Source organism: Dothidotthia symphoricarpi (genome assembly GCF_010015815.1).
Source record: "Dothidotthia symphoricarpi CBS 119687 unplaced genomic scaffold P153scaffold_24, whole genome shotgun sequence".
Taxonomy (NCBI): domain Eukaryota; kingdom Fungi; phylum Ascomycota; class Dothideomycetes; order Pleosporales; family Dothidotthiaceae; genus Dothidotthia; species Dothidotthia symphoricarpi.
In genome coordinates, this window is record NW_022985031.1 from 238247 (window position 1) to 263795 (window position 25549).

The 25549-nt window shown below is 54.8% G+C and overlaps 11 protein-coding genes across 11 annotated transcripts; 6 read left to right on the forward strand and 5 right to left on the reverse strand.

Annotated features, from left to right (window-relative positions):
* Window positions 1-139: 139 nt before the first annotated feature.
* Window positions 140-1634, forward strand: P153DRAFT_371053 (uncharacterized protein). Its single transcript, XM_033669173.1, has 2 exons — window positions 140-238; window positions 284-1634. The coding sequence occupies exons 1-2, from the start codon at window positions 196-198 to the stop codon at window positions 1276-1278; spliced, it is 1038 nt and encodes a 345-aa protein (XP_033518570.1). The 5' UTR covers window positions 140-195; the 3' UTR covers window positions 1279-1634.
* On the reverse strand, window positions 1334-2331 carry P153DRAFT_136680 (tubulin binding cofactor A). Its single transcript, XM_033662078.1, has 3 exons — window positions 1974-2331; window positions 1694-1780; window positions 1334-1635 (listed from the first exon to the last, which is right to left on the reverse strand). The coding sequence occupies exons 1-3, from the start codon at window positions 2133-2135 to the stop codon at window positions 1543-1545; spliced, it is 342 nt and encodes a 113-aa protein (XP_033518571.1). The 5' UTR covers window positions 2136-2331; the 3' UTR covers window positions 1334-1542.
* A 71-nt stretch (window positions 2332-2402) lies between these two features.
* Window positions 2403-5542, forward strand: P153DRAFT_302438 (MCM-domain-containing protein; the record flags this gene model as incomplete). The annotated part of the gene is made up of 3 exons (XM_033664451.1): window positions 2403-2715; window positions 2762-3715; window positions 3765-5542. The coding sequence occupies 3 exons, from the start codon at window positions 2403-2405 to the stop codon at window positions 5540-5542; spliced, it is 3045 nt and encodes a 1014-aa protein (XP_033518572.1).
* Window positions 5543-6711: 1169 nt separating this feature from the next.
* Window positions 6712-8006, reverse strand: P153DRAFT_302502 (alpha/beta-hydrolase; the record flags this gene model as incomplete). The annotated part of the gene is made up of 3 exons (XM_033664456.1): window positions 6712-7254; window positions 7363-7651; window positions 7834-8006. The coding sequence occupies 3 exons, from the start codon at window positions 8004-8006 to the stop codon at window positions 6712-6714; spliced, it is 1005 nt and encodes a 334-aa protein (XP_033518573.1).
* A 384-nt stretch (window positions 8007-8390) lies between these two features.
* P153DRAFT_390729 (WD40 repeat-like protein) lies at window positions 8391-9786 on the reverse strand (the record flags this gene model as incomplete). Its single annotated transcript, XM_033670972.1, has 2 exons — window positions 8391-8936; window positions 8992-9786. 2 exons carry the CDS (start codon window positions 9784-9786, stop codon window positions 8391-8393), a joined length of 1341 nt encoding a protein of 446 aa, XP_033518574.1.
* Window positions 9787-10016: 230 nt separating this feature from the next.
* Window positions 10017-10717, forward strand: P153DRAFT_361361 (60S ribosomal protein L27-B; the record flags this gene model as incomplete). Its single annotated transcript, XM_033666980.1, has 5 exons — window positions 10017-10024; window positions 10165-10186; window positions 10241-10436; window positions 10486-10638; window positions 10689-10717. 5 exons carry the CDS (start codon window positions 10017-10019, stop codon window positions 10715-10717), a joined length of 408 nt encoding a protein of 135 aa, XP_033518575.1.
* A 536-nt stretch (window positions 10718-11253) lies between these two features.
* Window positions 11254-11839, reverse strand: P153DRAFT_361362 (uncharacterized protein; the record flags this gene model as incomplete). The annotated part of the gene is made up of 2 exons (XM_033666981.1): window positions 11254-11715; window positions 11780-11839. The coding sequence occupies 2 exons, from the start codon at window positions 11837-11839 to the stop codon at window positions 11254-11256; spliced, it is 522 nt and encodes a 173-aa protein (XP_033518576.1).
* A 202-nt stretch (window positions 11840-12041) lies between these two features.
* Window positions 12042-12874, forward strand: P153DRAFT_136794 (uncharacterized protein). Its single transcript, XM_033662079.1, has one exon. The coding sequence runs from the start codon at window positions 12193-12195 to the stop codon at window positions 12646-12648; it is 456 nt and encodes a 151-aa protein (XP_033518577.1). The 5' UTR covers window positions 12042-12192; the 3' UTR covers window positions 12649-12874.
* Window positions 12875-14811: 1937 nt separating this feature from the next.
* Window positions 14812-16067, forward strand: P153DRAFT_401277 (uncharacterized protein). Its single transcript, XM_033671896.1, has one exon. The coding sequence runs from the start codon at window positions 15098-15100 to the stop codon at window positions 15914-15916; it is 819 nt and encodes a 272-aa protein (XP_033518578.1). The 5' UTR covers window positions 14812-15097; the 3' UTR covers window positions 15917-16067.
* Window positions 16068-16092: 25 nt separating this feature from the next.
* P153DRAFT_327170 (uncharacterized protein) lies at window positions 16093-17710 on the reverse strand. The gene is made up of 3 exons (XM_033665320.1): window positions 17332-17710; window positions 16608-17285; window positions 16093-16559 (listed from the first exon to the last, which is right to left on the reverse strand). The coding sequence occupies exons 1-3, from the start codon at window positions 17351-17353 to the stop codon at window positions 16165-16167; spliced, it is 1095 nt and encodes a 364-aa protein (XP_033518579.1). The 5' UTR covers window positions 17354-17710; the 3' UTR covers window positions 16093-16164.
* A 416-nt stretch (window positions 17711-18126) lies between these two features.
* P153DRAFT_390734 (uncharacterized protein) lies at window positions 18127-25497 on the forward strand (the record flags this gene model as incomplete). Its single annotated transcript, XM_033670973.1, has 2 exons — window positions 18127-18222; window positions 18274-25497. 2 exons carry the CDS (start codon window positions 18127-18129, stop codon window positions 25495-25497), a joined length of 7320 nt encoding a protein of 2439 aa, XP_033518580.1.
* Window positions 25498-25549: the final 52 nt, after the last annotated feature.

Genomic DNA, 25549 nt, shown 5'->3' on the forward strand with positions numbered 1-25549 from the left:
GGTTGCAACCATGGGACGCGCGCCCGAGATGCAGTGAGTGGAGACGGTTTGGCGAACCGCGGGTGAGCTGCGAGTCGCGCCTTGGCAGCCTCGAACTTCGACTTCGCGATGGGGAACGCGACTTGGTCAGCATCTCGACATTCCAACCCTCCACGCCCATCATAATCCTGTCCTCGGCAAAGAGATCAACACGTCATGGCGCCAAATGACTGGACACTGCTTTCGCAACCAGACGAAGGTAAGCTTCCCACGTCCAACACAAAGCCTCATTAACAGTCTCAAGATGCGCTCCACAATGTCTCTCGTCTCCTCGCCGTCGAAGCACGCCCATACATGCACACAGCCGATCGCCTGCTAAAACCAAACTTCTTCTCTGTCGCGCGCGCCCAGCTGCCCTCCCCACCACCAGATGCCACGCCCGAACAGGAAGAAGCCGCCTCGAAACCGCTCTCGAATGAGCAAAAAGCGCACAAAGTCGCCATCTGGCGGCGAGACATAATGAACGAGCTCTCGTTGCTCGACTTTGCTATTGTGCGCGCGGAATTCACAACGGAGAGTAATGTCGAGGAGCGCAAACGGTATGCGGTGGAGAAGGATGGTATCACGACCAAACAACAACATGTCAAAGACACTATCGAACAGCTAAGGGTGGATCTGGTCGAGGCCAAGGAGACGCTTGCGGGGCGCAAGACGTACGACGAGTTGACGGAGAAGATTACCAGCAGCAAGATGCTGAAACCACGGGACGAGCAGGCGCTTGCGCATGCGAAACTGGACGAGGAGATTGCGGAGCTGGAGTGGGAGATTCAGTCTGCGAAGAACACGTGGAGCGAGCGACGGATGCAGTTTGGCAGGATTGAAGAGGAGGCGCGAGAGATGCTGAGGATGATTAAGGATGAGAAGGAAGAGGCGGAGCGCAAGGAGGGCATGATGAAGGATGGAGATGAGGATGGGGATGTTGAAGGCAGCACCTCTAGGGGAGATGTGAGCCATGTTGGCACTCCGCGGCCAGATGGTGGCATGACGCCGGTTCACGTCAGCCAGAGCGGAGAGGGCTCTTCCACACTCAGGGTTCCACCGCAGGATCGGTTGAGGGCGCTTTCTAGGGATCAGAGCCCTGCGCCGTCTCTTGCTAGGTCTGGCGTTCATGAGGATACCGACATGGCGGATTTGGATGCGAAAGCGGGGCATGAAGATGACGATTCTTCTGGGTTAGAAGAGGGAGAAGATCTGGAAGAAGGCGAAGACGACAGCGAGGCCAAGATGGACGAGTCGTGAGCGGGACGAGTACGCGATGGCTTATGACCGCTACGATGAAGACGGACGAAACTTCTTGGTTCGTGAGCGGCCTCGTTTTCTCGATCCCTTTCGGAACGGATCTCATTCAGGTCTTATATTTTCGGCATAGCGCGGTGTTCTGGCTGCATTTCATTTCTCGTTTCAGACGTCCATCTGTAGACTCCAATACCCTCCTCTATGAGTATGCTTCATCAGTATGCTCGTCCCTATCAGCATGCCGTTCACGACTTTCATAATCCCCACCTACGCACTCTCCTGCATCGCCTCTTTACCCTTCGCAATCGCTTCCTTCGCCTTCGTCACCTCCGCGTCGGGCGCATCTGCCCCACTAACCTCCTACGTAGATGGATTAGCTTTCATCTTCCCCCTAGGCCATTCGAACAACTCAACATACAAGTTCTTCCTCCAGCCTTTCAACCGCCTGACCGATCTTGGCCTTCATGCTAGGAAGCACGTTCTTGGTTTCCTGCAGGGCTTGTCGCTGTATTACATGTTAACTACGCGAGATGCCGTAACCCGCCCTCCACTCAGCGCTGTCTCAGTTACGTCACAGCTAGCCGCGCAAGAAAGTCCGACGCGTCGGAGTTTCGCCGTTGAGTCATCATTCAAACTTGCACGTGGAGTTTTGGTTTTCTTTTTCTCTTTCTTTTTGAAGGGAAGGATGGTTAGCGTACCTCTTGTCTCAGCGTGTACTCTGCATTCTCGTCGCCGGGGCTGCTCTCGAGTTTCGCGATGCGCGAGGCTTGCTGCACGGCTTCCTTGTGGTAGGACGCTTCTTCTTTGACGAGGCGCGTGACGACGGAGGTGGAGATTGCGAGTTTGGAGGGGGGCGCCATGGTGGGGTTTATTTTGGTGGTTTGTGGCGTGGAACGTGTATGAAGTCGGCTGTATGTTGTAATGTGCTTTTGCCGTTATATGCTGGTGTAGTATGCTCGTCGTGCTTGCTTCGTTGCTGGGTTAACGTGGAATGTGGTTATCGATGAAAGTGCCCTGGACGCTAGCAGCCACTTTACGCGCCCCGCTCCTTTCGACGCGTCGAGCAACACCACCCCTCCCTATCCACACTCGGCGTTGCATTCTCTCACGCAGAGGACGGCGCAGCAATGTCTTCCCCGACTAAGCGGCGCACGCAGCGCACCTCCGCTTCGGCGACCCCCCGACGCAGCACCCGAAATACAGAGGCCCCTGCTAGCAGCCCTGGTCCAGAGGAACAATTGCACGCCGAAGCTTCACAGCAGTCTTCGTCGCGGGGACTGCAGGCCACGCCGAGGAACACCCGCTTCCAGACGACATCCACGCAATCGCCGCTCTTTTTCCGCTCGTCGCCTGCGAATGGCGGCGATCCGGGAGCAGCAAACGGCGCCGAAGAGAGCGATGGCGGTGCGACGCCGAAGGCTAGCGCCATGAACATTGGAGGTGGGCAGTATCAGAGACTTTGGGGTGAATGTGTGGCTAATATGAGCAGACTCTTCCCCCATCCACTACGCGTCCAGCTCCAGTCCTGGCCGAGCCCGCAATGGACTGAACACCGATATCCCCCACAGCAGCAGCAGCGCACTCTTTGTCCGTGGCGCAGAGTCGGCGACGCGCAACCGACGCAGCGATATCCATTCTGATGTGTTTGGTGCTCCATCCACGGGCGGTCGGCGTCGCAGGCTGTTTGTTGACGAGAATGGCATGGCGGTCCACGACGCGTCAGATACCGCGACGTTTTCGAATCTCAACCCGGATACTTCAGATGCGGATGTGCTGGGCGGCAACTCTTCTCGGGTCATCTGGGGCACCAATGTGTCGCTTGTGGACGCCAGACATGCCATGAAGGACTTCTTGATGAACTTCCAGCGAAAGTACCGTTTGATCCAGGACGGTGAGCTCGAGGAGGGCATGAGTCTGCCGGCCGACCATCCCGCCATGGCACGAGAGTATGTTGAGATCATGAAGATGATGCTCGAGCTTGGAGTTACGCCATTGAATTTGGACGCCCGCAATCTCAAAGCTTACCCGCCGACGAGGAAGTTGTGGCATCAGCTGCAAGCCTACCCCAATGAGATCATCCCCATCATGGATGTGGCCATCAAGGACACTATGTTGGACATTGCCGAGAAGCGCATGGCGGAAATGAGGGTCCAGCTCTCCCAGGCACAACGTGATGCGCCATCGAGGACTCGCGATGCAAGCTCTCTGCCGCCTATGCTCAGCTCGGATGCACCTACGCCTGGGGCCCCATCACCTGCTCCGTTTGCGGATATCCCCAACCTAGTCAGTGAGGTGGACCAGAAGACCTACAACGTCAGGCCGTTTGGGCTTGACAACACCATCAATTTGCGTGAGCTGAACCCTGGCGATATGGACAAGTTGGTTAGCGTGAAGGGATTGGTGATTAGAACCACCCCTATCATTCCTGACATGAAAGACGGTGAGTTGGTTCTCTAAGGAGTATATCTTGCCTCTGCTAATCTGTGCAGCTTTCTTCCGATGCGCCGTTTGTAATCATTCTGTCAGGGTCGACATTGACCGTGGCAAGATCACAGAGCCTACCAAGTGCCCTCGCACTGCCTGCGAGTCACCCAACTCCATGCAAATCGTGCACAACCGCTCTGGATTCGCGAATAAGCAAGTCATCAAGCTCCAGGAAACCCCAGACAATGTTCCCGACGGTCAGACACCCCATTCTGTCTCCCTTTGCGCGTACGACGAGCTGGTCGATGTGTGCAAAGCTGGTGACAGAGTCGAGATCACGGGCATCTTCAAGTGCAATCAGGTCCGCATCAATCCCCGTCAGCGATCAGTCAAGAACATCTTCAAGACGTACGTTGATGCACTGCATATCCAGAAGGTCGACAAGAAGCGCATGGGTATTGATGCATCGACTATTGAGGAAGAGCTCGCCGAGCATGCAGCTGGTGACATCGAGGAGACTCGCAAGGTCTCCGAAGAGGAAGAAGCCAAGATCAGGGCAATGGCTGCCCGTCCGGAAGTCTATGAGATTCTCTCCCGCTCACTTGCGCCCAGTATCCACGAAATGGACGACGTTAAGAAGGGTATTCTGCTCCAGCTCTTTGGTGGCACGAATAAGCAGTTTGAGAAGGGCGGTAGCCCGAGATACAGAGGTGACATTAACGTCCTGCTTTGTGGTGACCCGTCTACTGCCAAGTCTCAACTTCTGCAGTACGTGCACAGAATCGCACCGCGTGGTGTGTACACTTCTGGAAAAGGTTCCTCCGCCGTAGGTCTCACTGCGTACATCACTCGCGATCCTGAGACGCGCCAGCTAGTGCTCGAGTCTGGTGCTTTGGTCCTGTCCGACGGTGGTGTCTGCTGCATCGACGAGTTCGACAAGATGTCCGAATCCACTCGATCCGTGCTTCACGAAGTGATGGAGCAGCAGACAGTCTCCATCGCAAAGGCCGGCATCATCACCACCCTCAATGCCCGTACCTCCATCCTCGCATCCGCCAACCCCATCGGCTCAAAGTACAACATCAACCTCCCCGTCCCGCAGAACATCGACCTCCCCCCCACACTCCTCTCACGTTTCGACCTCGTATACCTCGTCCTCGACCGCATCGACGAGCAAAACGACCGTCGCCTCGCCCGCCATCTCGTCGGCATGTACCTCGAAGACACGCCGCAAAACGCAACCAAAAACGAAGTCATGCCCGTCGAATTCCTCACCTCATACATCTCATACGCGCGCTCCAACATCCACCCCAAAATCACCGAGCCCGCGCAAAAAGCCCTCGTCGACGCATACGTCGCCATGCGCGCCCTCGGCGCAGACATCCGCTCCCAGGAGCGCCGCATCACAGCCACCACGCGTCAACTCGAATCTATGATCCGCCTCTCAGAAGCCCACGCTAAAATGCGCCTCTCGGAAGTCGTCACAGACGACGACGTGCACGAAGCCGTCCGCCTCATTCAATCCGCCCTCAAACAAGCCGCCACCGATGCCAGAACGGGCCTCATCGATATGAGCCTCCTCACCGAAGGCACCAGCACAGGCGATCGCAGACGCAAGGAAGATCTTAAGCGCGCGGTACTGGCCGCGCTCGATGAGATGGGTAGTGCGGGCCACAACGTCCGCATGAGCGAATTGGTTAGGCATGTTAGGGAGGGGGCGAGTGAGCAGGTGGAGAACGCGGAGTTCTTGGAGGTGCTGAGGAGTGCTGAGGCGGAGGGGCAGGTTCAACTTAGCGGCGAGGGGCCGAGGAGGGTTGTTAAGAGGATTGTGGGTGGGTTTTAGACGGATGGATGGAGGGTGGCGTTTGGGGTCATGGTCTGGGTTGTTGGGTATGTTGGGGATCTAGCGATGCATGAGATGGGATGAGATGAAATGAATCGTTGATATGATTGATGTTGTGTACGTGATAGTTTGGTTCAACATTATTGATGCGAATGTTCCGTCAGAAAATGTCACCGTGTAGTTGGTCACTGTAAGGCGTAGTGCATCACCGTGCGAGGCCCCACCTTTTCCCGAACCATACTTTAACTACACCTCCTCTCCACTCCTACATTTCTGGAACCCGTTACATCACTCAAGCCCTTCATTCCCAACAAACAGTACCGTAATATGCGGATGCACCGCGCCAAGATTTAATGTATGCCGAGGGAGGGAGATGGTGGTGTGTAGGAGTTTTCACGGGGTAAGTTGTTATGTTATGTCGTGTGGAAGGTAAGTGGAGTTTGGATGTAAGACATGTTTGTGCAGGCAGTGGACTTGTTGGTTTTTGGCTCTGTTAATCTTGGAGTGGAAAGACCAACCGGCTTGCCAGACGAAAGAAGAACCCTTTCTGGTGAACATGCGCGGGAAACCCCCTCATATCCATGCTTGGTCTCACAACATATCCCAAAGCTCAGCAAGATGCTAGACGGACTTTATGTCATAGGGTGAAAGGGCTAAAAACACTGCCCTGCCCAGAGCAGATCAGGTTGCTGTACATGCATGGATATTCGATAATCCGCGGTCGACAGATCGACATAGCCCTCGAGAGCTTCGGGCTTATGTACACACATTCCCCTATATATTGGTAACAACAACAGGTTACTTGAGGGTCTCTGAACTGAAAGGATTGAACTTGATGAATAGTGAATAGGCTATGTGCATATCTAGGTAAGAATAGGAATACTGTTCCGTATGCTTGGGAGGAAGTGTAGCAATACCGTATCTTTGATAGGAGTTTTCTTGTTGTTGATAGGGGCTTGAGCATGAGTTCATAATACCGTGCGTGAGTTGCAAAACAGGACATTGGACTTCTCATCGTGTATCGAGTGCCACGTTTGAAAGGTACGAACGCGTGTATACAGCTTGCGAATAGGGTAAACACATTCCCCACTCCACACGTCCTCGAGAAACCTCGTCCCACGCAGCAAAACGTTCAGTAGCACACATCCACTCCCTCACGTCTCCTCACATCACGCCGCACCCCCAGCCAGCCTCGCCAACCACTCCCCAACAACCTCCGCACTCTCCTCAGGCGCCTCCTCCGCGCCAAAATGCCCCACCCCGCCCCCCAACGGCCTATCCTCAATCTCAACCCCATCACCCACCCACTCGCGCCACACATCCGGAAACGCAAACCGACTCCCAATCCCCCCCGAACTATACAGCAAAAGCGTCGGACACTTGATCTTCCTACCCGCCTCCTGATCCGCAGCCTGCATCTCGAGATCGACCGTAGCGCCAGCGGCGTAGTCCTCGCAGCTCGCCTTCAGGACATGGGGTTGCGCGAACAGGGCGCCGTAGAGGGGAAGCGCGGAGTCGGCGGTTAGGTTTGATAGACCGGAGCCGGCCCAGCGCTGGATCATATCTGTGCAGAAGGTTGAGGGGCCGAGGGCGGTGATCATGCGTGTGGCTAGGGAGACGTTGGCGAGGAAGGGCCAGTGGAAGTAGCCGGTTACTTCTTTTGCGGCGGTGGTGGGGGAGGCGTTGTGTTGCCATTGGGTTGAGGTGGGGACCTTGGTTAGGGGGTTAGTTAGGTAGAGGTGGTGGGTCTGGTGAGTTTGCTAGGAGGCGGGTTGTTGACGGTGGAGATGGGTGGTAGGAAGGGATAAGGGGGGACGTACAATGTCGATTAAACATACGCCCCGTATGTCTACGCCCGCTACACCACTGACTGCGAGACGGTGTGCAACGCGGGCGCCGCGGTCGTGGCTGATGATTACGATTGGGATGTCACCTTGGGCATCACTGGAAGTGCGTGCTTTTGATACTTCGCTCTTCAGTGCGTCCATAAGGGCGTTTCCGACAGTTAGCTTGTCCATCTTCTCGGTCGGCGCACTTGCACCGTAGCCGGGCATGTCGGGGACAAATAGAGGCGCGGTGGAAGGGAGGAGGGGGATGAAGTGCCGCCACCTATAACACAATCATCAGCACTTGCTGCTCGAGTGGGCGAGGTGAATAGACTGTTTTTGAGACATGGCGGGTAGTTTACATCCAAGTAGCGAAAGAGATAACCGTATGAGAACACTTTAAATGAATAGTTCCAAGACAAAACACAGACTTGAACGAGAAAACAAAAACAGACAGAAACATACATATAGCTCGACTGAGGGTATCCATGGACGAGCACGAGAACGGGATTCTTCTTCGAAACGGCACCTAGATCACGGCTGTAGCAGCAGACCTTCTCGTTGTTTACTATCGTTTTAGTCAGCCCCAGGCTACTCATTTTCTCGTCTTGAGTCCCGAGGGCTGCGGTGGAAGACATGGTGTCGGCGTCGGACATGTTTGTTGCCACTGTGAGGAGTGATGTGAAAATGTTATCGATGGAGTACGTGACAAAAGTAATACAATGAAGGTTGATTTGAAAGCATGTTGAAGTTGTATAGCCGACGAGGACCGTAGGATGTGACACGCATGACGTAACCACGCTAGTACGATCCACCGTTTGCATGCGTAAACAGAGAGAACGAACAGATGGAGAGATGTGAGTAGTTGCGTAGTGGGTATTTTGTTCCTATAGTGCTGTCGAATGTCCTTTTGATATCGTCTTGCCAGCCGTCTGATGAACAGCAATGCTGCCCAATACCCGCAAAACCATCCATGAACGCCGTCGCTATGCGGAAAAACTCCTTGATCATTTTATAGGCGCTTACTGCTCCCTCGCCAATACCATCTTCTCGCGCTCAGCCTTGCGTCTGACCTGCCCCTTCTTCGTGTGTCTCCTCTCGTTCTCCTCCCTCCTCTTGATCGCTTTGAGTTCCTCAGTCTTGATTTCACCTGCCTTCTTGACAGCCTTTGGAATATGTCTATGCCTCGAGATGCGCTTGATCTCTGGCATGTGACTATACCGCTCCTTGAGCGCCTCATCATACTGCAATTTTTGCTGCAGGGCATACGACTTGACACCCTGCCTCGTGGATGCCCGCGCACGCCAAAGTCGAACGTTGCCGTCGTCAGAACCGCTGAGGATGTAGTTGTTGTCCGGAGACCAGGCGACGGAAAAGACTCGCTGCATGCGCTTGGTGTAGTACATATCGCGAGATTGACCTTTGCTACGCTCCCAGAGGCGTACTGAGCGGTCGTAGGAACCTGTGACAAGCTCTTCTCCAGTAGGACTGAATTCGACGCTCATTACCGCCGCTACATGGCCTTTGAGGACTTGTAGGGCTCGCTTCATGTTTCGCATGTCGAAAATCTTGAAGATATTAGCTTACGGCTCTGAAATTACGAGAACAAGGACAAGCACTTACGTATACGTTGTGGTCTTCATTGGCGACAGCAAAATTGTATGCTTCCATAGGGTTCCAGGATATGCAGTTGGATGCAAAGTTGAGGACGGTTCTATGTAACGGGGAGTTTGTGCGGACATCGTACAGAACGACAGCCCGGTCAGTCGCACACGATGCCAGGATTGAAGTCTCGACTTGGTTGAAGGCAACGTAGTTGATCGTGTCGATAGCGGAGGGCCATACCAGATTCTGGACTGGCGCTCCAGATGTGCGAGTGGTGTCGTATATAGAGACGGTGCTAGAGGCTGCAGCAAATGAAGGCAAGGAGCGGTGGTGTGAGACGGAGGTGAAGGCAGCGTTGCCATGCCATGTCGCTTTCGGCGGTGACTTGGAGGGCTGCGCATACGGCTCGAACATTTGGATCTGACGATCGGACCCGCACGTGATGAGTTGCTTGTCGCGAGTCCAGCACATTCCCTTGACCAGGTTCTCGTGCGCCTGAGCCTGCCACTTCTCTTCCCGACTTGTGAGGTTCCATACTTTCACGACTCCGTCTCCACTCCCGCTGGCAAAGTGCTGAAGCGACTCGGGGTCTTTGGCGAAGGAGTAGACACCGTCGACATGGCCGGGCTCGAAGTCGCCAATGAAGGGCTGGGCGAACATGCGCTCGACCTTGGTGGCATTGAGGGCGCGGGTGTATTCACGGGCTCGTTCGAAGGGATGCTGGTTGGGGTCGAGGTTGCGCGTCACCTTTGCGACATGTGAGCCGGGGGCTTGCGCCGATGCGGTCGACCGGCTGAGGGCCTTGATCTTCATGGTGGCGGTCTTGCGGGCTGGATGTGCCAGGAACGAGGCGTCGCGAACTTTTTGGCGGGACTTTGAAGTTTCGAGATGGCTGGCCAACCAGCGCGCGTGCGCCAAGACGCTAGCGAATGTCGCAGGCTCGCTTGATCTTTTCGCCGACGCACACGAAGAGCATTTTCGGATAACGACGACGACTCCAACCTCACGACTACTAACCATCCACTCCCAGGACAACAGCCACGATGAAGTTGTGAGTGCCCCGACTGCTCTATCAGGGAATTTCAGGGTCGCGATTGGAGCGCTGGCAGGACGTCTGGGGGACCCAATCGCTCGCCCTGAGAACCCAAACCACAACACGCGACAGAACAGCTGCTGACAATCCATTCACAGCCTCAAGGTCGGACGCGTTGTCGTACGTTGAATGCCGCTCGATTCGCCGCGATCGCACTCACTCACATCCCGCTAGATCATCACCCGAGGTCGCCATGCCGGCAAGAAGTGCGTGATCATCTCGCCTCTCGACAACGGCACCAAGTCGCACCCCTTCCCTCACGCCCTCGTCGCTGGCATCGAGCGCTACCCCACAAAGGTCACCCGCCGCATGTCGAAGAACAAGCAGGCCAAGAAGAGCAAGGTCAAGCCTTTCGTCAAGCAGGTCAACTGTATGTGGAAATGAGGATCCGTCTGGAGGAATGGTGCTGATACCAGCAGACACCCACATCATGCCTACCCGCTACACCATTGAGCTCGAGAACCTGAAGGGTGTGGTCTCGGCCGACACATTCAAGGAGGTTTCGCAACGGGAGGAGGCCAAGAAGACAGTGAAGAAGGCTTTCGAGGAGCGATACCAGTCGGGCAAGAACAGTGCGTGGATTCCATATCGAGGATCGTGGAACCAATGCTAACGTGCGCAGGGTGGTTCTTCACTCCCTTACAGTTCTAGGCATTTCTTCGGTTACGGCTGGGCGTCGACGGGCATGATTTGACACACGTGGAGATCCTGCATGGGCATGTCAGTGGATATCACAGGGTGGACAGGATTCAAAAAGTAGCCTGCCATCGAGGCGTGTACTTGGGCTTGATAATCAAAGCATGAGAATCCGGCTTCGGGATCAAATTCACGAAATTCATGAACCTGTTGTGTCCCACATTGCCGTTTTCCTCCCGCCGTACATGTAGACGTTTGTTTGGAGTATGGCGCAGACTGGTATGCAGTGATACCGTATTAAAGTGGAATCTTGGTTGTTGAGAAGGACGATCCAGTGATACGGTTGGAGCAACGACAAGTCAACACAACGAGCAATTTGCATACTTCGTCATCATTATCTTATCTATTCAACCAAAAGGAACATCCTTTTCGAGACCAGCAGTACGCACAAAACGGAAGGAAAGGTATCTACACAGCCGCAAACTCATCATCTGCCACCATCTGCCAACACGCCGTGGCTATTATCATCTGGAAACCACACAAACACACACCTACTGCTTGATCTCCTCAACCTTCTTCTGCGTCGTCTCCTTCCCCTTGTTCCAGTACCCCAAGAAAGCCACGCAAGCATCACTCACGACCTTCAACTCGAGGCTCAGCACCGCCTTGCCCGTCTTGACCAGCCCGTCCTGTCCGCGAGTCTTGCTGTACTCGTCCTCCCACGTGCCCAGCAGGTACTTGTACGGCGCGAACGCATACTCCTTCAGCTTGCTCGTGTCCTCCTTCACAATGGGCAGTTTGGATTCGAGCGTGCTGAGCCCGGAGTCGAGACGCGTGTCTGCGGCTGAGAGGTACGGTGAGAGGTAGGCCAGCGGTGTTTGGAGGTAGGGCGCAAATGGGCTCTGGGTGAGGCGCGTGTAGGTCTGGTGGGCTAGGGAGAGGGTCTTTGCGCCGTAGGGGTTCGACTTGTAGAGTTCGACTGAGTCGTGGACTACGGGGTAGGTGTTCAGGTGCTGGGGTACGTTAGGACATGCGAGCGAATGTGGCGATCGATTGCGCCAGGAGGGAGATACATACCGACAGCACTCTGGAGGAAGGCGTCTCGCCGTTGGTCAGTGGGGCGCTTTCGTTGGTCATTTTGCCGTTTGTCTGCGAAGAAGTGCTATCCTGTTCGGCGTGTGGTGTCATGTAACTCTCTCCTTCTTTGTAGGTAAACTCTAGCTGGGAAACGTAATTATTACTAGTGGGCTTTTTTTCCTTGATGTCGATGACTGGGAAACACGATAGAGAGAATATCGGGCAACACAGAGTTTTTCCAGCGGAAACGGTCCCAACACACGAGTTTATATGCGGTTGCGCTGGACTGTGCTGAAATCGGCGGCGGTCGAGGGCAATCGTTGATCCAGTGAAGGACTATACGCAGCAGGCGGGTTTAGCATGTGAAAGTGGGTTACGAGCTTTCCAACATCTAGGTTATCGATAAGACGAGGATGAGATTCCGTGGACCTAGCGATCTTGTAATTGAGCAAGCGAGATTTGACAGTCCTCTCAGCGTCGCACATATAGTCACGCAGTCAATTAATAGGTATTCACCTTTGCAAACCGACACACAGGTACCCTCTCGACACACCCGTTCACCATCCCTCTGGTGTGGTTGTGCTCCGGAGCCTTGGCCGTTGGGGCACGTTTGCCAATGTCGCGACATTGGATCACCAAAGCGCGACTGGGCGTGCGCGCCAGGCTGCAGACATGTGAAAGGGTGCTCGACCACTCAGGGCGCGCACGTCACGATAAGCTGGCGCTGGTCCGGCTTGTGTTCATGGCTTGTGGGCAGTGGAACGGCCGGATTGCCAGGCCCAGTTATCAAGCGGCTGGGATGGATGCCGCTCGTAACGGTGCGTCCTGCATTGCTGGAAGCGAGGAAGATTACCGCAGGTCTGTCCTGATTTGCCGATTGCGCGGATGGCGAGATTGAGCGGATTGGATTGGATTAGGGTTGGAGTGTTGGAACCCCGATGTTGACGTGAAGTTTGTGGGTTGTTGAGATGGCTTGGAGTAGTTTGTGGGGAATGAATGGGGATTGCTTGCTAGAGTGAGAAGAGATGTTGAGGGCAGGTTATTCAACATTATAACCATTCTCGTCTGTAACAGAAAAGAGGGTTGCTCAGTTTGCATTGCTTTTCATCACATCACAACACTCAATCACAAGCAACCTCGTCTTCACAGGAAGAACAAACAACCCCCCGGCCGCAAATAACATCTCTCCAATTGGTCCCCAAACCCAGCCTTATCAGTTGCGAACCTTGCTTTGAACCACCCAATTCGTCATGCCCGGTATGTGTGCTCCGCATTGCGCTGCCTTGCGCTGCGTCCTGCATGTCGATTGCGACGAATGTTGAATGTTGAGTGTTGAGGGGGACGCCTCGCAAGAAGCGCACGCATGTGAAAGTGGATCCAGTTCGTTCAGCAGCACAACATCTGACGTCGCTGCAGCGCGATTCATGGACCCGTGCTTATTCAGCTTTTCGCGCTCGTGGGCGCGGGACGAGTGCGGCTCAAGTCCGACCACACCTCCGACACATGTCGTGATGTCTCCTGGGACTTGTAGGTACCGTGATGCGCTGTTGGTGGCAACCGAGCCTCGGTATGGTAACGGCAATGGCGATGGCAATGACAATGACGGTTGTCTCGATCCTCGAGGTTAGGCATCCCGTTTGCTAGGCGAGTGCGCGGCTGTCCGGTTATGGTGAGAGAGCGCTTCCATGTGCGTATGCAAGTGTGTTTTATTAAAGGTACAATTGATTGCTGTTGGTATTGCTGATCGGTGGAGTTCGGCTATGTAGTCTGCTGCCCTATAGGAAGATAGGAAGATTCTGTATATTATGCATAGAACGACGCCGTGTATTCATCCATGCTGTTTGGTAGATTGGTGCAATGTTGTGTAACAGGTGCTAGGTCGCTAACAAGGGAAGGTAGAGGATTCATGCGAGACGCCTTTGATGAACTTGGGATCGACCCATATTGTGGTAGACTTTGAGCAGTGGCTCTAGTTATCTTTTTGTATACATTGTAGCTCGACTCTACGTTCGTAATATATCGCTCTCAGGACGGCCCTCTCGGAGTCGGCAACTTGGGATGACAGAGAAGTCCACATCCTTGTAATTTCCTTCCTCTGTGTATCAACACCCTAACATCCGCACGCTGATATCTTCACGATTCAGGAGGAACAGCGTGAGTGAGCAAGTTTCAATCTCCACATCTCATCTTATCTCATTTCTATCCTGGCATGTTCCATCCTTCTATCTATCGTCAACATTCCCAACCCCATTTCTCTTCCCATCGGTCTAATCACACCCCCACGCTTTTTTACCACTCGCTTTCCATGCAATCAACACCCCAGACCATGTTTGCATGCTGACAACTGCGGGGATATGGGGATACGGGGATACGGAGTCGCGGATGGCAAGTCCGCCCCTATCACCATCATCAAGGGTACATCATACATGCTATGGGTACAGTAAACACTCCGTAAATGCTCCGAGGAATGTTTATTTCCCTAGGATAGTCTGTATACTTCCAGATCGCGTTACCTGTGTGAGTGTGAAGTGAGTTGAGTTGATATCTATCGAAGAGCGATACAGTCAGCATACCGATGCTGCCAGTAAGTTTATCGTGCACCGCTATCTTACAGCACGCAAGCAGACTCAAACTTTGAAGAAGTCACTCTAATCACAAGGTCTACAAGTCCCACACATACATCCAAACAATTTCTTCCATAAAAGTACGCACTGACAAATACATCATCTTTTCGCATACTTCGATCCACTGGCACAGAAGGGCCATAACCAAAACCTTCGTTCCCCAACTCCGGGTCTTGAAATTTCTTCTTTCACAAGACATGAAGATATTTTCGATAGTAACCAAATGATGTCAAGAAATGTAATCTACCGCATTCCATGCCAATCTCACATTGCGATCGCCTTGCTTCCACAACACTGAATACCGGTACATGCAGTGAGTCACAAAGGCAAAAATGCAATGCGAAAAGTTTCTTCTCTATAACCAAAGTAAAGTGAGGGGTGGAGGTCCACAACGCATTATCGTGAAGTAAGAAGTGAAGGAAAAACGTGGTGCAGCCACTCACAGCGCCCAACGCCGACCCAGATCCGCGAGTGAAACACCACTGTATTCGCCTTGCTACCACAATACAAACCCACAATAGCAAGCCCAAGCAAGAAGACTCCTACCAAAGAACGCACCCACGCTAAAACACAGTGCGTTAAAAGGGCAGAATCCCCCCGTCCCCCTTCTGCGTCCGTAAACCCCAAAGCTCACATACCATACCACAAGACAACTTTTTTCTACCCACCAATTCCGCACGACATCACTATCAAGATGTCAGCAACCACTTTCCCGGCCTTCTCGCGCCTCCCAACGGAGCTCCGCCTCGCCATATGGGGACGCTGCAACCCCACAACAGCACACCAGGGACGCTGCAACCCTCCAACAGCCCGTCTCACAATCCGCGAAGAGGATTACGAAGTCCTCTCCGTTTCCGCCCCACCGCCCCTCTTCTCCACCAGCAAAGAGGCCCGCCGCGTCGCGCAATCCGCCTTCGGGGTCCGCGACTACCCCATCTGGACAGCAGACGACTGGGCAGACCTGGTCTTCGACCCCGCGACCACCCCCCTCGAGATCGTCGTCGAGGTCGCCGGCGACAAGAAAAAGGGCACGGGGCTGAACGTCACGTGGACCGAGCTCGCGATTATCCTTGGCGATGCGCTGCCTGCCGCGACCCGCGTGCACGTTGTGTGCCGCGATCTGAACCGGCTTGAGAGGCTGTGGATGCAGCATCGGGCCGGGGATGTGGTTGTGGGGGAGGCGGTGAGCGAGGAGGTGTTGTTCTCGGCCGAGGCGCTGGAGATGGATCGGGAGGTGCAGAGGGGGTTGCATCGGGGGTTGGTCGTCACTGCCAGTGGGTATACGATGGGGGAGTTGGCGGAGCGGGAGGGGGAGGAGGAGGTGTTTGAGTGGAGGGTGGAGGAGGATGAGGAGGAGGTGGTGGTGGTGGTGGAGGAGGAGCTGTGTGTGGAGAAGTCAGGGGATGTGCTGACTTTGGCGTTGTTGGTGGAGTTGGAGGAGGAGGTTGAGGGGAGGTGGACGGATGCGGCGGTGAGGGAGTGGGTTGACGGCGTGTGTGACGAGGAGGCTTGAGGCCTTCACGTTGCTGTTGCGCGTCAGCTTGCGGCCGTAGAAGTAGTTGACGACCTCCCGGCTGGGCCGTGGTTTGCTTTTTTTCTGTAGTTTTTCTGTAGTTTTGCCTGGTGTTTGACGACTTCGCAATGCCATGGTGTTTCTGTTTCGCACTGACTGTATTCACCCTTGAAGACCTCCTGGCTACTGTGTGAAGTTTTTATTTCTGCTCTATGAAAATGCTGTGTAGTCGCCAAACCTTGTGGTGTTTACACAAAATCGGGATCGTTTAGAACACTTCTGATGTCTTCAACTTTACCCATTCCTTTGGCAGTTCCACCCTCTGTATCCGCCAACGAGCCCAAAGAGAGATCCACCAGGCCTCCTGTGGGAGGGGAGAATTGTCGTAGTCGCACACCACTTTCGGCGAATATCTTGGCAGTCAGGGTATCGACCAAGTAGCCTTGATTGTAGACAACTTCGCTGATGCCGACTTGAGTGATCTTGACGCTGCAGGTTAGACAGGGACAGGTGTTGCAGTAGAGAGTCGCGTTTTCGCCAATACGGTCTCGTCCGGCTTCGAGAAGCGCGTTCTCCTCGGCGTGCAGACAAAGACATGTCGAGAGATCTGCACCGCCTTTGGCAGCGTTGTTGCATCGCGGGCCTGGAAAACATTAGAAAAGATATGTGAGAAACCTATGTATTCACCTACACCCGCCCTCGTTGCAGTTCGTCATACCCCTCGGCGTGCCATTGTATCCCGTGCTTATGACTCTCTTCCCTCTGACTATGCAGCAGCCGACACGCCTCTTCATGCAATTGCTCCTGTGCGCCGCCAGATCCGCCAGCTGCATGAAGTACTGGTCCCAGTTTGGACGCAGACGGGCTTCGTCGGTGAGGTCGAGTGAGCGGACGGCATCGCGCAGCTGGGCAATGGACGAGGCAGAGTTGAGCAGCTTGAGCTGTGCTCGCTGAAACATGGCACTTAGGCCCGTCCGCGGCGTAAAGAGGTGTGCGTCGTTGCGGAGGACAAACTCCTCAAGAGTGGGGGGATTAAGCTGCTCAGCAGCATACCGCGCCTTGAGCCTCTGCCATCGCACACTCACTGGGGCGTCCACGCTGATGAGCAGGAAGAAGGGCCGCTTGAGCAGTGCATCGACGACAGTGTCATCCCATATGTCGGTTGTCACCCAGCGTTCTCTCCAGCGCAGCGTGACAAAGTCGACGAGGGCATCAACGTTGGAGAATGTGTGGTGTGTGTCACTGGACTCTTCAATTGCATACGGCGCGGCTGTGGCAGCTATGGCGGGTGTCTGCTCGAGGCGGATGTGCTTGAAGCCGAGCTCCTCGGCGAGGTATTGCGCTATCGACGACTTGCCCGCGCAGATACCTGAGCCGCGTCAGCAACTGTTGGCCGTCATCAGGGCGCTGCTTGCCTCCGCACAGTCCTACGAGCATGGTGAATGTTGGGGTTGCTTCACTGATGTTGTGAGGTTCGAGATAGTCGCGTTGCTAGTGCGGGATATGCGCCATGCTCTGCGTTTGCATGCCATGGTGGATCATTGTGCATGTTCTCCATCTCTACTAATGAGTCGCGTCTAGCCTGGAATAGATCAAGGAGATAATGTAAGGACACGTTTAGACGTATCAAGTGCAGACCATTCGCGTCCTGTTGAAGTGTTTACGATGCTCATAGACATTTTGAATTGACGGCGAATGATCTCTTGGAAAAGCAACGCAGAGCATCGATCATGGCTTGTGCTTCGCAGAGGAACGTGCCTGACAGCCAACGAGATATGACGAGCATCCATCGCGCACGCAAGAGGACAGACGAGCTGCAATCATCCTTCTACCCCGATCAGGTGTTCTCGCGATAGCCATCCACACCGCCGTGTTCGCGCCGGTGTGCTGTGATTCGCCAGCCACGAGTCGCTGGCCTGGAGACGCTGAGCTGGCAGCGGCTACCTCTGCGGCGGGGTCCACAACAAAGCGCATGGACTGTAAACAACAAGTCTCCGATACATTAGCCGTTGCGCCCTCGCATTTCACCGCCATCACATCACGATTTTTACGAGCCTTTGATACCCACTCGAGCGATTCTGCTTTGAGCCCCTGCAACTGCACCTGCAATTGCAATTGACGCGCGACATTCTGCCTCTGGTTATTGCCCACCTCATTTGCAATACTACACTCGCGCTGCTATATACACCTTATACACCTAATACCCCGACATGGACTACGACCGTGAACTTGTCCGCCATAACCACTCTCTCTCGTTCTCAGGAGGCATCCCAATGTGGGACTCGTCTGATCCAGAACGCGCGCCGGTACGCCCTCTGCAGTCTGGACAGCGTAAGGACCTTCTGACAAGCTCTCAGCCCCCACTCCCCATGAACCCCGGCGGCCCGGGGTCGCCGAAGCTCACGACGCGCCCCAACACGTCAGCCGCCATCATGCAGGTCGCGAAGGCGCTGGAAGAGAAGGCGCGGGAGAGCGCCCCCGCAAGCTCCTACACAGTGAACCCCATGCCGCTGCAGAGCAAGTCGCCCGAGCGCGCCCTGGTCAAGGGCAACCACCACAAGCGCATGCAGTCGCTGCAGCCCAACGGCGTCCGCGACCTGCGCAGCTACCTCGAGACACACCGCTCGCCGGAGCGATCGCCGGAGAGGTCACCAGAGAGGCCGCCCACACGATCCGCGACCCCACCGCGCGCGACAGAGAGAGACTACTTTGGCAAGGACGCAGGCGTGAGCCCGCTGCAGCTGCACACCCCGACCCCGGCGTCGCGGTACGACCTGAGTAATACGCCCACACTGCGACCGTCCCACAGATCCATCTACGCAGAACACACACCCCCATCCGCGACCATGATGGCGCTCCAGAACATGTCCATCCCCGCACACATCCTCGATCCTCCGTCGCCCCCCGCCGTCAGCACCCCCTCCCCATCTCGGTCTCCAGCCCCACCCGCGCAGGCGCAGGCACAGGCTCAGGCACAGGGACAGCCAATGGACTCCATCTCCAGCCAGCTCTTCAGCATCTCATCGATCGTGTCGAATCTGCAAAAGGACATGTCTCAGCTCAGTCGTCGAAGTAAGGACAACGCTGTCGACCTAATCAGCCTGAAGGAGGCCACCACCACGCGCGACGAGGACATTCGCCAGTCGCTCAAGGACCTGCTGCAGACCATGACACAGAAGCAGCAAGAGGCGGCGGCGGCTGCGGTAGCCAGCACACCGAGCAAACCAGCAGACACGTCCCGTCTGGGCAGTCTGAACCTCGAAGATCCTCACATGACGCCCATCAAGCAGTTCACCTTCCCTCGAATGACCTCGCCCAGCGGCTGGCCAGACGAGAGGATAGGTAGTCCAAATCCATACTCTGTCGAGGGTGCCGCTAGTGTCGCCATGCTCGAGAAGATTATCCGCGAGATGGTGACCAAGGACGGCCAGGAGCGCTTGATTTCGAGCCTTCAGAAGCTCGTTGACCAGGCCACTGGCGACACTGCCAAGAAGGTGTCTGAATTGGTCGAATTTGTCAAGCAAGGCTCCAGCCTCCATCCTCCTGGATCGGCTTCATTCCAGCCTTCGCCGGGTGCGGGAGCGCTTACACGAACCATGTCGGCAGGTTACCCGCTGAATGGAGCTGAGGCATACTCGAGCCCCAAGGCTGCCGACTTTGTTGGCGACGAGATGTTGAAATTCTTGCGCAAGATCAAGGATAGCGTTGCTGAGGCGGGCGGCGTTACCATGACAACCAAGACACTCGTTCAGGATCTCCGGGATGAGGTTCTAGCAATGGGTCGCGAGCTCGCCCGCAAGATTGAGGAATCTGAGCAAGCGAGGGCAGAGGAACCCATCGACGATGACGAGGAGGACCAACCCACCCAAGACGTCAGTGTCATCATTCAGGAGGAACTTGCAAATCTCAAGGAGCACATCGACAAGGCCATGCGCGAGAGGCGACGCCAGTCTATGTCATCAGCCATCACTCGAAACACTGTCGATAGTAACGAAGTTTACGATGTCATGAAGCAGGCACTGACAGAGCGTGGGGTAGCTCACGAGGCTGCTCCAGGCGCACCTTTGGATAGGGAAGCCATCGTCGCCGCTGTTCGCGAAGCATACGACAGTGTTGAGGTCAAGCCGAATGTCGAAAATCAACAGTTCGGCCTTGAACGTGATGAGATTCTCCAGTGTCTCCGCGAAGGTCTTCAGGACTACAACGGGTCTGGTGCAGTGACGAAGGAGGAGATTGAGGAGATTGTCCACGACTCGTTACAGCAACTGAAGTTGCCTGCACCCATCAACGAGATTCACGAGATCCGAGAGGAAATTCTCATGACGGTCCGTGAATGCTTAGACGAGCTAAAACCTCAACAAGCTTCGTCCGACAGTCTTTCGAGAGAGGTTGTTCTGGAAGTCATGAAGGAGGCCCTTTCCAATCATGAGTTCGGACCGCAGGAACTCGATATCCCACCAGAGCCTCTTTTCGATGCCGTCCGAGCAGGTCTTGAAGCGTGCCAACCCCAGCTTAACGCCCACAACGAAGCCGGTGTACAGCGTCTGCAAGCTCTCATTGATGAAATGCAGGCTGAGTTCAAGGCTTCCTCCTCAACTGCTGGCAATAGTACGGAGGAAATCGTCGAGGCACTACGGGAGGGCCTCGACAACCTGCGTACCGAAATCCAAGGCCTTGCTGACAAACCTAAGGATGCCAACGAGAACTACGAGGTTATGGACGGTGTCCGAGTAGAGCTTGAGGATCTCCACGAGAAGCTAAGTTCGCAGTTCGCCCCAGCTGCCAAGGACAAGGAAGAAATTCTTTCTGCCATCAATGCTGGCTTCGAGGAGATGAAATCTCAAGTTGCTCTGCGAGAAGAGAGCCCCGAGTCAAACGACGAGATCAACGAAGCGATCAAGCACGAGTTCGAGCAGTTGAAAGAGGTTGTACTTGGGGATGCGTCGGGTCACAAGAACGACGTCCTCGAGAAACTCCAAGCCGGGCTGGATGGACTCCATGTTGCTCTTGGCGAGACTGCAACTTCTACATCCTCCAATGATGAAGTGCTGGCTTGCGTCAAAGAGGAGTTTGAGAGCCTGCGCGAAACTCTTGCAACTACCCTTGCTGCGCCTGGTGGCACTGCTGATAAGGACGAAATCATTGATACGGTCAAAGGGCTCATCGATGAATTGAGTGCGACTCAGGCAACCGCTTCCAAAGACCACGCCACTACTATCCAAGGAGAATTAGAAGCGTTGAAGGAGTCCGTGTGCAATGCTCTAGTCCCCGCTGGAGACAACGACAAGGCGCAGATGCTCGAGGCGCTCAAGGCTAGCTTGGAGGAGATCAAGGCACATTCGCAGTCATCCGGCATGAACGAGGAACTTCTCGAGGCATTCCGCGGAGAACTCGAACAAATCCGTCTGTCAGATGGCATCACGCGACAGCACGCGCGTGCCGACACTGAAGAAGTCTTGGAAGCTATCCGGCTTGGTCTCGACGATTTGCAATCACACCTGACGAAGAAGCTCGACAATCCTGAACGCTACAATTCTGCTACTGGTGAGATTGTCGATGCTCTCAACGATGGACTGGAAGGCATCCGGACCGACGTTGCCAAGCTGGTTGAGAAGCCAGCCGATACGACTGTTTCCCACGAGATTCTAGACACGCTCAAAGAAGGTTTGGCCAGCTTGCGTGCGGACATTGAAGAACTCAAGTCCCACAGAGGAGTTGCAGATGCCAACGCCTTGCCTGCTGGAAACGAGCTTGTCCTAGCTGATGATGGAGATGCCGAAGCTGTCAGCCGCGAGATTGTGGAAGAGTCTGCGGAGCCGGCAGAACCAGCAGATCCAGAGACTGCGGAGGAGTCAACCAGTCGGGAGATTGTAGATGAGCCAGCAAGCCAGGAAGTTGTCGGAGAATCCTTGCGACGAAACGATCTGGAAAAGATGGAGCTCATTCTGTCTCAAATCCAGGACAGAGTAGAAGCCATGGATGCGAACATCCAGAATGTGGCCCCGGCTGCCGAACATGCTGCAGTTCCTGGAACAGCCATGAAGGAAGACCTTGGCGCTATCGAAGAGTTGCTCAAAGACGTTCAGATTGCAGTCCTCACCCTGCAGGAGCGTGAAACATCACCGCCCGTCCCTGAAGGCTTCGCGAGAAAGGAGGACACCGACGCCATCGAGACTCTGCTTGCCAACACCAAGGCCAAGATTGAGGAACTCGTCCTGCCGGACCCCGCGACCGCTGTCACAAAGGAGAATCTCGATGATGTCGAGTTAGTTGTTCGCACTACATCAGAAACCTTGGATGCCCTCGCGAAGAAGATCGAAGAAGAAGGCGCAACGAAGGCTGATATCACGGTAGTCCAGGTGATCGCCGACGACATCAAGCTAGCTTTGGATGAGATGAAAGCGGCAAAGCCTGAGGAAGCTGAACCTCATGCAACCAAGGCTGATATTGATGCTGTTACGCTGCTTGTCGACGATGTCAAAGTCAAGATCGATGACTTGAAGCTGCCCATCCAGGAAGAACTCGCGTCCAAGGCCGAAGTTGAACAGCTTACTGGCCTCCTTCATGACTTCCGGGACAGCCACGACAAGATGAAGGATACTTATGAAGAGGACATCATGAAGACGGCAAAGAACTTTGACGATCGCAAGCAAGAAGCTGAGGCGATCGTAGGAACGATCGTAGAAGTCAAGACAGCTCTGGATGAGATGAGGGAGGAGATCAAGACCAACCTCATCGAAGGAGCACCGATCGAGAGCCTGAAGGAGTCGTTCAAGACACTTGAAGAAGTCATCGGAACAAACAATGTCACTGCCGACGTCAAAGAACTCATGGAGACTCTGTCGCGAGAGTTTGAGCGTGCGCACGGATCGATTGAAGGCCTGCAGAATGATCATTCAGAAAAATCAGCCCTTCACCTGGAGAAGCATGACGAGGTCAAAGAGTCCATTATCGCCGGCTTCACCGAGCAGTTGGAGGACAAGTTCAATGTGCTCATGGCGAAGTACGATGACGCTCAACTTCTGGCTGACGAACAGGCACGAGTGATGAAGGAGAAGGCCGAAGAACAGGAGAAGATGCTGGAGACCACCAAGACCATGGCCGACGAGCTCCGCCTGACCATCGACACACTTGGCGCCTCGATCACAGGAATGAACGACAAATTCGAAGGAGCCACAACAAGCTGGTCGACCGCTTCGGAGACTGTTGTCGGCAAGATCGACGAGACCGTTGCCAGGATCGAGGAGCAAAAGGTCGAAGACAGAACAGAGCATTCGCAGACGCGCGACGAGATCAAGAACGTCGAGGCCGCCTTCGCGAGTTTGCAGGAGAACATCACCGAGCACCATCCCAAGTTCATGTTGGCGCTCCAAGAGATCGAAGCCCTGGTCAAAGCACACTACGAGCACGCGCAGAAAACCAAGGAAGAGGCTGATGAGCACGCTCGAAACTGGAACGAAGAAGCTAAGCTTCGCGCCATGGAGCTCCAGAACCACTTCGAGAACCTGCCAAAGTTGTTGCCTGCACCAGTGGTTGAGGTCCCAGAGAAGTACGATGATGCTCCGGTTCAACTCAAGCTCGACCAACTCCTTGCCATTGAGCCTGCACCACAGTTTGACGATGTCTCCATTCAAGAGAAGCTCGACAAGATTCTTGCTGTTGAGCCAGTGCCAACGTTTGATGATGCGTCCATTCAAGAAAAGCTTGATATGCTACTTGCTATCGAGCAGCCCAAGTTTGAGGATGCGCCCATCCAGGAGAAGCTTGACCTGCTACTCGCTGTCGAACAACCCAAGTTCGATGATGCGCCTTTGCAGGAAAAGCTCGATATGCTGCTAGCCATCGAGCCCCAGGCTGTATACGACGACGTCGTTGTGCAAGAGAAGCTCGACAAGCTGCTTTCTGTCGAGCCTGAGCCGAAGTATGATGACGCTTTTGTACAGGAGAAGCTCGACAAGCTACTTGCCGTTGAACCTGAGGCCAAATACGATGATGCTTTCGTGCAAGAGAAACTGGACAAACTACTCGGCCATGCCGATGAAGCCGCCCAGGCCGCCCTTCAGCTTGAACAGCTCCACGAAATCCACGCTCAGGTCAAGGCTACTGCTGTCGAAGTGAGTGACTTCGTCGCCAAACACAACCAATCGATCACCGATGGCAACGAGACCAAAGAACGTGAAGCAGAAGAGCTCGCTCTTCTCGTGGAGCGCAGGACTACTCAGAAGGAGTGCCTCGAGGCCGATCTCGAGAACTTGAAGTCCGAAAAAGCTGCCCAGATCGAGCAGTTCGATGCTGACATCGACTTCCTCAAGTCCGAGAAGGAGCGAATCATGCAAGAGCTGAAAGACGAGAAGGAACTCGTCATGCAGGAGCTGAAGGAAGAAAAGGAGCGCACGATGCTTGAACTCAAGGAGGAGAAGGACTCGCTTTTGGCTGTTGTCGCTGCGCTCCAGGGAGAGCGTGAGAACCTTGCCAATCAGAAAGTGCGTCTGACTGGTGAGGTCTCCTCTCTCCACACTGCACTCGAGATCAGGCGCGAAGAGCTACACATGATGGACGCAAAGGCGGACGCACTTGAACGCCGTATCCTCAACGGAATCATGGACCATTCTCGCGCCCTCATGATCGCCAAGAATGGATCGAAGAGTCCTTCCAAGCTGAAGAAGCGCATGAGTGGTGATGTTACCGACGAAGCTGGCAGGATGATGCCGCCTCCAAGCGCTGCCGCAACCGCACTGTCTTTCGCTTTGAAGCCTCGGCCTGCCGTCCGTCGCAATGGTGCACCCGCAAATCCGGCAAACCGACGTATCCTCTCGCTCAGTCAGATCAGCGGCAACGCCCCTACCGGTGCCCAGCCTTACCCGACAACCAACACCGCTCTGACCTCCAACAGTGGCTTGAAGCGAAGCCACTCAGTCAAGACCCCGGCTCTGCGCAAGGGATCTTGGGGTAGTCGCCCAAGCGCCGTGGTCGCAAACAAAGAGAATGCCCCACTGAAGGAAGAAGACGAGACTGAAGCCGAGCACGCCGCCCCATCTATTGCTCCTTCCATTGCCGAGGAAGACATACAGAGCGAATCGGGTACAGAGCGCCGCTATAGCATCGGCAGCCGCTCGCAATACTCGGAGAGCCACCCTGAGGGCGAAACGCCTGGCTGCGAGACACCTGGCTACGAGGATCAATCCAGCTTCGGTGGAACAGGCACAGAGTACACCTACGATACCGGCTCCTACATGACCGGCACCGACGTCGACCGTCGCACATCCTACGGTTCTCAAGCTGACAAAGACATCGACGAGACGTCCAACTACAGCGACGATGAGAACAACGACGACGAACCTACTGTCAAACTCGACCCGTCTGAGATATCCACCCCGACGGCAGACAGCGATGTCCCCATGCCAACAGACTCCGACATCGACCGCGCCGTTGAAGCCGTCAGGGCAGAGATGGACATCGCCCCAGACGACTTGGACATCGATGCGGATCTGCCCTCCGCCGATGGTGAAGAGAGTTCGGAACTCGTGGATGCGGACTACTTCCGCCGAGCTGCCGAGGAGGAAGAGAGCACCGTTGCGTGAGGATGAAGATGATGATGAGTAGCCTAACAAGATACCACCAATCATCCCCAGT